Source organism: Poecilia reticulata, linkage group LG7 (assembly GCF_000633615.1).
Source record: "Poecilia reticulata strain Guanapo linkage group LG7, Guppy_female_1.0+MT, whole genome shotgun sequence".
NCBI lineage: Eukaryota > Metazoa > Chordata > Actinopteri > Cyprinodontiformes > Poeciliidae > Poecilia > Poecilia reticulata.
The window spans coordinates 6,243,290-6,253,240 of NC_024337.1; the positions used below are offsets into that span (position 1 = coordinate 6,243,290).

The following is a 9,951-nucleotide window of genomic DNA, read 5'->3' on the forward strand; positions in this document are numbered from 1 at the left end:
TCTATCTATCTATCTATCTATCTATCTATCTATCTATCTATCTATCTATCTATCTATCTATCTATCTATCTATCTATCTATCTATCTATCTATCTATCTATCTATCTATCTATCTATCTGATTTTTGGGTTTACTCAATGTTTTCTTTCTTTTCAAATACTTAATTTTTATCAATGCATTTTTTAAGAAAAATCAGAGAAAATACATTTACGCTAGAATTTTAATTAACTGAGTGCGTGACAGCAAGTTGCTTTTTATGTGCGATATGAAAATTGCGGTACGCTGAACTGTTACCTCAGAAAAACCAGCGCAGTTTCATTTGAAATTCAAAGCAGACGGGCCAGCTTTCCCCACACACACATGCTGTCAGCCAGGAATCTTCCAGAGAGTTTGGAAAAAATAAAAGTATTGAGTTCTAATTTGTTACAACGGTACGTTCCCACAAATTTACTTTAATTTTGACCGATTTTTATTATTCACACTCTCAGAATAAGCTGTTATGTAAATAAGTGTGCCTACGAATTGTATTTATCTGTATTTGTCAGTCTTTATGTTCAACAGATTAATGTGTCTGTGCTTTTGTTTTGGATAAAGTAATCACAGGGGATTCATGTCCTGTGGGTGGGCCATCACTGAAACACAGAGAGGACTTAATCATTATTACCGGTTCCTCCAGGCAGCATGCTCAGAGGAGGAGCTAATGCTCGGTGGGTTAAGGCGTTACTTGGAGACATGGAACACTTTGTGGTCCTCCGAGGCAACAAAGTGTTCTTTGGGTCCAGTCCGATGGGGGACGAGAGCAGCAGCAGCAGCGGCCACAGCTTCGGTTTGTAAGAAGAATGTTCTTGAACGTTCCTGATAAGTCTGCCTTCACGCACTAAATCAATAACACTAAATTAGAATAATACAAAAAAGGGGAGATTGATACTATTTCTTCAAATGTTATTTTGCACATTTGGGGACACTTCTGTTTTTATCAGAAAAGTGCGATTTTCTCACATATAAATAATCAAAATGACATCTACCGGCATATAGGGATGCCTCCTCCAAGAAGAAAAAGCTAACACGAAGAAGAACATACACTTGTGTGAAGAAAAAAACACAAAACACAAAAGCAAATATACGCGTCCCTGTTGAGGTATGTAAAGGAGTACCATCGTTTGATGTTTTGCTTAATTGCGGTGATGCATAACAGTTAGATTTTTTAAATAATAATAATAATAATAAAAATATCTATATATTAAAGAAATGTTGAAGAGAGTGGGTTTCTAGTGGGATTCAGGTTAATGCCACTAAGATTCAGTTGTCCACGCCTGTTTGCATACATGTGTTGTGGAGGGTCTTTAGCACAGCTATAAAACCCCAGGGTCCTAATTCAGTTACAACACATCCAGTTTTTAAACTGTGTTACTATGACGACCTTCATCAGCTAACACAGGCTGCATAATTTCATCGGTCACATACAATAAGAACTTTGCAAGCTGACACCGTTGCAACGTTTTTTTCTAATCTTGCTGTAATCTATTAAATTCTGGAGGATGTCTGTAGGGACACTGTTAAGAAACATATGTATTTCATTTGTGTGTGTTTTAAGACATTTCTGTTCACATTCATATTAACAGAAATACGTATCCTAGTTAGCCTGAGTGTGCAGCGTAAGTAGCACTATCTTAGCGTATTAGGACGAGATCAGGGGAGAAATCAGATTAAAAAAAAAAAGAGGCAAAACAGCAACACAAATATCGTCTCACATAATCTAATAGATTTCATAAAACGAGTGACATTACATGAGGCTAAGCTCTTAATGACCTTGCTTTTTATAGGCAGGTTAGGATACAGTAATCTGATTTATTATAATCTCCAACAATCTCTGATAAATGCTTACTGCATGAGTCTCAGACAGAGGTCAGCTCCTATTGGTCCATTACAAGGCATTAGTGACATCTGCTGTTCAGATGTGCAGCGCCTTATTAAACAAGTTGAACACGCTTTCAGGGTTCGTAAAAGAGGATTTGATATGAATGTAATATATAATTCTGGAAAATTCTGGGCTAAAGTTTCTGCCAGACCTGCTGGGCACCTCCTACTCCTGGAGACAAATACAAAGAACATGTATGTATTACAGGAAATGACAAGAGTACAATCCGCATATTGCATGTTTCCACCCTAGGAAGATTGTAAAAACTGAGCTACCAAACAATTGTCCGAACAGGTTCTTAGAAGCAGCAATACTTCACTAAAACGTTCAAAGTAATGTGCTAGGGAAATACATTTTCTGAAATGACTGAAATATTTGTGTTGGTAAATAACAAGCAAGAATAAGCTTTTAATATCCGCATCTGATGCACCACGTCATGTTTAACTGTGATTGATTACGGTCTTAAAGCATATTGATGCGCCACGTGCAACAAGAAACATAACTGTTTATTACACCATGAGATGTTCACTATGTACATCTTCAAAACGCTAGCTCAGCATTCCTTCTTTATATTGTCAATTAAACTTGAACTACAATTCTCACCAGAATAACTGATCTTGTGAGAAATTGATCACAAGGCTTTTTTCAAAAACATTTCTTATAATGACTTGATTGTGAGTTAGATATCTCTGAATATTTTTCAACCACAACAGTTGATCTTTGCTCATCTCCTGAGGGTAGCTTAAAATAAAAAGGCCTTTCTGGCATATTATATGCATTTTAAAAATAACTTAAGATACTTCAGTCAATTTAAACACACTGGAATAATAATTGCAGCACCAGTGTTTCTTAACATGGGATTTATTTCTACTCTAAATATTTGCGCTCAAATAAGATGTGGATTTTTCTAAACTTAGTTTAAGAATGAACTGCTGCTATAAAATAGTTTATTTTAAGACTCTTCGCATGCTTATAAGAAACTTCAGTAATTGTGAGGCACTGTTTTTGAGTTTCTAAAATGTAGAGCAGACACACACACAACATTATGCATAATGCAAGTGTAGATCCACTTACTTCTGAGAAGGTCCATCACCACTGAAAGTAAAAGCTAAAAAAAAAAAAAAAAACTGTGTGGATAAATTTTTAAAAGTAGCCTGAAGCGGCTAACCCAACCCGGCCCCCAATGTTTCAGCACAGACTACATGTTGCCCATGTTTCCATATAGATTTTTCTCGAAAGTTTCTGTTTATTCATGAAATATTAATACTATTTATTTTTAATACACAACTTTGGTTTTACAGGCCATAAGAAAGAAGCAGCTGCGCAAGTAAATAAACAGTTTTCAGATGGCAAACAATGCTTTTCTTTTTTCATCCATTAAATCTGCATTAATTGCAAATATTTAAAAAAAGTAATTGGTGATAGTTCAACTAAAAACATCTCCACAATGGGTTTTGGCTTCCTGGTTTCATCAGTATTTTTATTGTATATTTATCAGCACACTTGAATTATTTTGTCTTTATCAGAGCTGTTCATGTGGTACTATAAGCTCCCTCTAGTGGTGGAAATCACTTCTACAGTCTTATGCTGTACTTCAGTCTAAACATAGTGATCATTTTCTTTCCCACTCCATGATGTACTTTACTGCAGTCAATATTTGCTTTCCCAACTATTATATAAGAAATCATTTGGATATTTCATGGGCGTTCACTCGTCATTCAGATTTTTTATTTCTTTTTGTGTACATTTAAACTAGACACAGCTTTATAGTGTTTTTTTATAGTGTTTACAGTTACAGCTTTAGCTGTTCTCATGTTAGGAATTTATCAAACTAAAATAGCTCAAATGACTTTGTGCAAAAGCATTTTTTTTCTGCACATACTGTTTAGTTCTTACCGTTCAGTTTTTATATGGCAGCACTTTCATGACCGCAACAGCAAATCCTTACGGTACTTCTGTTTTTTTTTCTAATAATAAATTTCTAAATTTGTGCATCATCCATTTCTTGACTCTCCAAACCACGCACGATTTTTTCTAACCACAAAGAGCAAAAAAACAAACAAAAAAATTAACTACCCTAAAATCAAAATAATAAAAACAGCAAAAAGCTGTGAAGCAAGGTTTTTCCACTGATCTGCATCCATTTCCTGTATTGGTCAGTCAGCAGCGGACGAGACAAAAGCCATCAGCGTCACTTTGTAAGCTGTGATCTCATCGCTCTTCACGGTGAGGGGGACGCACACCTGGACCACCTCAAAAGCCTGAAATAAGAATCCCATATTTACCAAATACATTCAAGACATGTTCTGTCAGAATAGAGATTCTCCTTGTATCTCTACAATTATTCAATTCACATAAAACAATATGATGTTCATATATTGCTTATCACCAGGTTGTATTGTGTGGATAATTATGTAAATGATTGAGGAAAGAAAATAAATATTTTTAACCCTGAAGCCACTAAAACTTAACATACAAAGAAACCTTCTGTACCCATCCTCTCGTGATGAGTTTTTGTGTAAAACTTATCGGGCCAAATTTTTATGACCATCAACAATTTGCATGAATTATGAAGTTATAGTCAATTTCTTTGGGAACAACAAGAATTCTTTTGGCTGGGTGACGTAATAAAACTACCATGTAACAGTTCATACCTTCTGACTTCCTATTAATGTACCGCAGTTTGCATGAAATAAAGCAATTTTTATTTAGTGGATGCGGCAACAAACTCTCTCCAGCCTAATAAATATATTTATTTTATATTTAGTAAAATTGAAGTCACTTACAATATCACATTTATGTATATATGTTTTTGTGTAAATCTTATATAGCTTATGGTTATATTTGTATTTATCAATATTTAACACTTTGGATGGAGTAGCTGTCAGTATATAAACTATTGTATTCTGTTGAGTGTCCTGAAAATTGAACTAATACACAAATTCTAAAAATAGATTTATGTGAAAAAAAAATACTGGTTACCAAAAAAAAAAAATAGAAAGATTTTTAATTTTTGTTGTGAATATTATTGCATCCCTCTCCTGTTGAAACTAGTTATACCAATTGATCTGAGCCTCACCTTGTATGTACTTTGAGGTGTCCATGTGATGGTGACAGAACAGCTGCTTCCTGCCTCCACGACGCCTTTAGCAGGTTCCAGGTAAAAGCCCTGCTGCTGCACGGCTGCCAGGTCGTCCCAGTGAAACTCACCACTCTGGAGAAATAGGAAGAACAGCGGTAACTCCATTTGGTCATTGCACAGCAACGTTAGAAGAAATGTTTCTCCCTGGCAGCTGATGAAACATAACGTGTGTAAGTCATCTTTGGCATGCTCTGCCAACGCCCCGGTACCTTTTTGTCGGCGTGTGGGGAGCTGATGCAGCCCACCTGCAGTTCCCTGACGGCAGGCATGATGACCCCTGCTTTGCAGCTGGCCACCAGAGTGACGAGCAGTGGGATACACGGCGTCTCCACAGCCTCTGTTAGCGGAAGGAAGATTACAACTTCAGTCCTTCACGTACAAATATATATCATTTCAGCTCTCTTTACACACAGCCAAGCTGATTCTGTGTAATCCACCTCACTTTGTTAATTTCCTGTACCTTCCAAAAGTAATCATCCCCCCACCCCCTTTAATCTTTCCACATTCCGTCACGTCATAGCAATGTGATTTATTTACCACCACTGAGTAGTTGTTTTGTCAACCAATTCTCTCACCTGAGCTCAGGATTTCTGCAGCTCCTCCAGAGTTAACAAAGGCGCCCTATCATCTAGCTTGTCGATCTAAATGGTAGTTGTGGAATACTCTTTCAATTTTTGGCTTATCGATTGAAAAATTAGATTGAGTTACACACTGGTGGATTTTATTAAGCGGCATCAGAGCAAGCATGGTCCTGACAGAAAAGCGAGACTCTCCATTTCAACGCATTGGCGAAAAAGTTGAAAACCGTACATAATTTTCCTTCTATTTCTTAATTACACCATACTTAATAAAATCGTCCTCATAAAATAAAATAAAGTTTGTGGCTGTAAGCTGTAAAAAAACGAAAAAAATTTTTTTTGAAGAAGTTCAAGGGACGTGAATACTTTTTCAAGGCTTTCTAAGACGTCACGATGTTACGTACAGCTTCCTATGACTGGCGTAGATGACTTTATGGCCAAATTCATCCGTTTTTATTGATAAATCATAGACTGTCTGGAAGACAGCCATCGCATTTATAACATTTTCCTCTAATTAAATGCAACTTTCATCAGATCATATGTAGTCACCGTCAGGAAGAGACACAGACTGATCGGCCTTGATACCTGTGAGTCGAGGATGAAGTGGGGTGAAGTCAGGAAGAAGAGAATCAATGGGTATTGATAAAGGATCCGCTCCACACACATACATGTTATGTGAAGGAACTGCACCCTTCAGATCTATCTCACAGATTTTACACTGTAAAACAGGCACATGGTTAAAATGGTAACATCATGACGGTGTAATTAGGACTTTTAAAACAAAACTGAATCAGGGCAGTAGAAAAGTTTAAGTCACCACTTCGAAAGAAAAGATTTGATTTTAAAAACAGAAAATGTGTTTGTATGTCTGTGAATATGCTTGTCGTTCTGCTCACCTTATTTAGCAGCTCTATGGTGAGTCTGTCTGTGTAGTAGAGGGAAGAATGGTCAGGCTGAAAAGTGACGGCAATGTCTTGTTTCTTCCCAGGAGCGAGGCTGCCCTCTAGTGGCTGTACACCGAAGACACTTAGCCCGCTGTAGTTCTGAGTTCCTGTGCAAGACGGAGAGATTTACAGTGGCATATTTACCTGCTACAGCAGCGTCAAACAATCTTACAGATCAGATTTATGATAGAAAAAGCTGAGGTCAGAGAGTCAAACATGGCTTCCACATCTCAAGTTTGAATGACAATGATAATTTAAACCCTGAGTCCTCCATCAATTACTCTCTTTTTACTCACTGGAAGGTTTACCCACCTTTTATTCATCTAATTAATACATCTGACACTGTTTTGATGGGCAAACAGAAGACAAGGATTGCTCTTTACTTCTGAAAATGTAATTTTTAAACTTATCACGTTACACAGCCAATGATTTTCCACATCTCACCCACAGCTGGGTGGATCTGGGTGTCTCTATGTCCATCCAGCAGCAAGGCTACCCTGTCTAATCCATGCTGAGGACTGTTGAGAGAGTGACTGGCCAGCATCACTCTGTATTCCACGGTCTCAGCTGAGCGGTTCGTTAGCTGTTGGGGAGAAAAACAGAGGAACCACATTGACAAATTTCATAAGATCACAACGTCAGCAACCTTTGTATCTTAGTCTTAAGGTTCTCTAAACAAATAGAATATGCTTAGTTATTTGATTTTTTTCTTTCCTTTCCCTCTTGTGCATATGTCTCATCCTTTTTAAGATCTTTTGTTCACCCCAATCACACATCATGAGGTCACATTCAGGTCAAAACATTTAAAATGACTGGATATACATACTAAATGTTCCCTACCTGAATAAAAGTACTAATTTTAAAGGCTGTGATTTATTTTTTTTCACATTTTATAGGGAGAATTTGCTGTGGCATTAAGATGAATCAGTTTCAATAGTAATGATAATAAAACTACTATATAGCTTTTGAATGAAATTAAACATGTTAAACAAAACTGTTCCAAACTAAAAAGTGACAACTCACCTTGAAGTGTTGGGAGACGACGTCTTTCTCCAACGCGTAGACAACGTTAGGGAGATCTCTAGAGTGAGACGAAGTGACAAAAGGAAGTGCACCCTCCCCTCGAAGAATGATTTCCAAAACCATTTTCGGGACTCGCACGTGGAGTATTTCACTATACTGTGGAAAATAAAAGGCAGGGTGATGTACAGCTACCGATTCATAATGAGATGCTGTTTATTTAAGTAGACTCAAGTTATTTTAAATTAACTCACCTTTTTTTCCAAGGTTGGACTGAAAGCCAGGACCAAAGTGTGTTTTTCTCCAGGATTTAAGCCTCTCATAGCATTGAGCAGAGAAAAAGGACCATATATGTCCAACAATGAGGACGTTGGCTTGCAAATGGTTAAAGAAAAAAAGTTGACAGAAAATAAAAATATATATATTTTTGCAAACAAAATATTCCTATATTATGCTTGAAATTAAGGGCAACAAAGCACGATCTAGGGCAGGGTGCAAGTGTTGACTACCAAACATTAAGTTTCAAGAAGTAAACATGAATCTGCCAGTGGGCGTAATACGAACAACATCTAATTTTTACCATAGTTGTTGAGCACTAATTAAGTCTTATAAAGTTGGTAGGGAGTAAATAATAAAGATCAGATATAATGAGGGGACAGATATGGTGAAACACACGGTGATATTTTAGACGTGGATGTTCAGACCAGTCGGTTTTCATTACTGAGACCGCCTCTTAGCGACCGGCTCTTTATTAAGCTTTTTTATTTTTTAAAAGAATAGTTACATTTAATCTCCACAACAAAATGACACTTAAAGTACCTGTCATTTTTATTTACATCTCATTAAGCTGGAAACGATGCACAAATTATTGACATTCCACATAAGAAAATGTAGCCGTCATCTTTTTTTTTTTTTTTTAAGTTGTATTTTTTTTATATGTTAAAACCTGTAAAAAGGAATAAAAGGGTTGCTCTTTAAAAATTTCTGCAGATTTTCTGCTGTACTATTTATCAAAAATTACAAAATGTCTTATATAAAGGTAATATATGCGGCTCTAAACAGTTTTTATTTTCCTGGAGTTTGGGTAAAAGTGGCTCTTTGAATAGTAGAGGATGCAGACTCCAGCTCTAATATCAAATTAACCTTGAAAGGAGTCGTCCTTTCTCTCTAAATAATACTATTTATATAATGCAGCTTATACTGTTAAACAGTTTTCATAAGCGACATTTTCAAGAGCATAAGCAAAAAGCTGTTAAGTGACTGACATGCTAAGAGACTGGCTTAAAAGTGTCAATGCAAAAGTAAAAGATTGCTCATTGTGTGGAATATTTATATTTCATTTAAACCATATTTGCTTGCCCGCATTTAGTAAAATCTGACTTTAATAAAGGATACTTCCACAGGCTCCTCTGAAATGTTCTGAACTGTCAACCTTTCAATCACTCTGCTTCCTACGGATGGAGCCAAAAACACAACATGGTATGTAAGGACAAAAAGAAAGACAGGAAAAAGGATGTCGAAGTACTTCAGATAAACATCCGTCCGTCCATCGTTTTATCTTATTGCCCTCCAGGAGTCATTTCCATTGGGCGAGAGGCAGGATACACGGATAAAGAGGCATATCTTTTACGAGATCAAACCATATCTCACCTATATAAACTTGACGGAAGTCTAAGACGTTATTGCCATTGCCAGAAGTCACCAGCAGAGGGGGCTGTACAGCGGGACATTCCAGCTTCAGGTGGAGCGTGTTTATGGCACTAAGGAGATCAAGACAGGAAATGAACAAGAACGAGAAACGTTATTTTGAAACTTTGCTGGATTAATTCATTTTGGTTCATAAACTAGCAAAACATAAATATAACTTTTCAAAAGAAAAGAATGTTTATTTGAAGCTTGCCATATATTATGTTATTGTCTAGAACTGCAGTTTCTATTGCTTTTTGTAATTAAAATATACTCTGCAGAAATGGACCTTCTTTTTCTTTCTTAAGCACTCATTCACTCATTGAACCACAAACTATGAAAGCCTACAGTTGTATTACCTCCATGTTGGCTGGACATTGGCCTCTGGAGGATCTCCGTCTGACACAAAGCAGCGAACGATGTACTCTTTGTAGGATTGGGTAAAGGAGCGCAGCAACAAGTCCCTGGCCTTCCCATACAGTTCAGACCTTTAAAAAAAGTAAACTATTACTATGTGAATAAGGAGACTTTTACTGGGTTTCATGTTTCATGTTTCTGCTAGATATTTTTTTTTAACTAGGGTAATTAACTTTCCAATAAAAAAACAAAAACTAAATACAAACTCCTTTTAGCCTGGACACTCATTAAGACCATACAAAAAAA

The 9,951-nt window shown here is 36.6% G+C and overlaps 1 protein-coding gene across 3 annotated transcripts in view; it reads right to left on the reverse strand.

The window, feature by feature from the left end:
- Positions 1-3,618: 3,618 nt before the first annotated feature.
- Positions 3,619-9,951, reverse strand: part of cfap74 (cilia and flagella associated protein 74) — a 54,206-nt gene continuing 47,873 nt past the window's right edge. For 2 of the 3 annotated variants that reach the window (XM_008413084.1, XM_008413085.2), the window contains exons 29-39: positions 9,648-9,776; positions 9,253-9,362; positions 8,998-9,053; positions 7,857-7,976; positions 7,606-7,761; positions 7,027-7,165; positions 6,535-6,689; positions 6,224-6,356; positions 5,270-5,397; positions 4,998-5,132; positions 3,619-4,179 (exon numbers count right to left, since the gene is read on the reverse strand). In XM_008413084.1, the coding sequence (XP_008411306.1) occupies positions 4,075-4,179; positions 4,998-5,132; positions 5,270-5,397; positions 6,224-6,356; positions 6,535-6,689; positions 7,027-7,165; positions 7,606-7,761; positions 7,857-7,976; positions 8,998-9,053; positions 9,253-9,362; positions 9,648-9,776 (1,366 nt within the window). In that variant the 3' untranslated portion in view covers positions 3,619-4,074. Of the gene's footprint in view, positions 4,180-4,997; positions 5,133-5,269; positions 5,398-6,223; positions 6,357-6,534; positions 6,690-7,026; positions 7,166-7,605; positions 7,762-7,856; positions 7,977-8,997; positions 9,054-9,252; positions 9,363-9,647; positions 9,777-9,951 lie in introns of those variants that run through there. The other variant, XM_008413086.1, reaches the window with a different exon arrangement.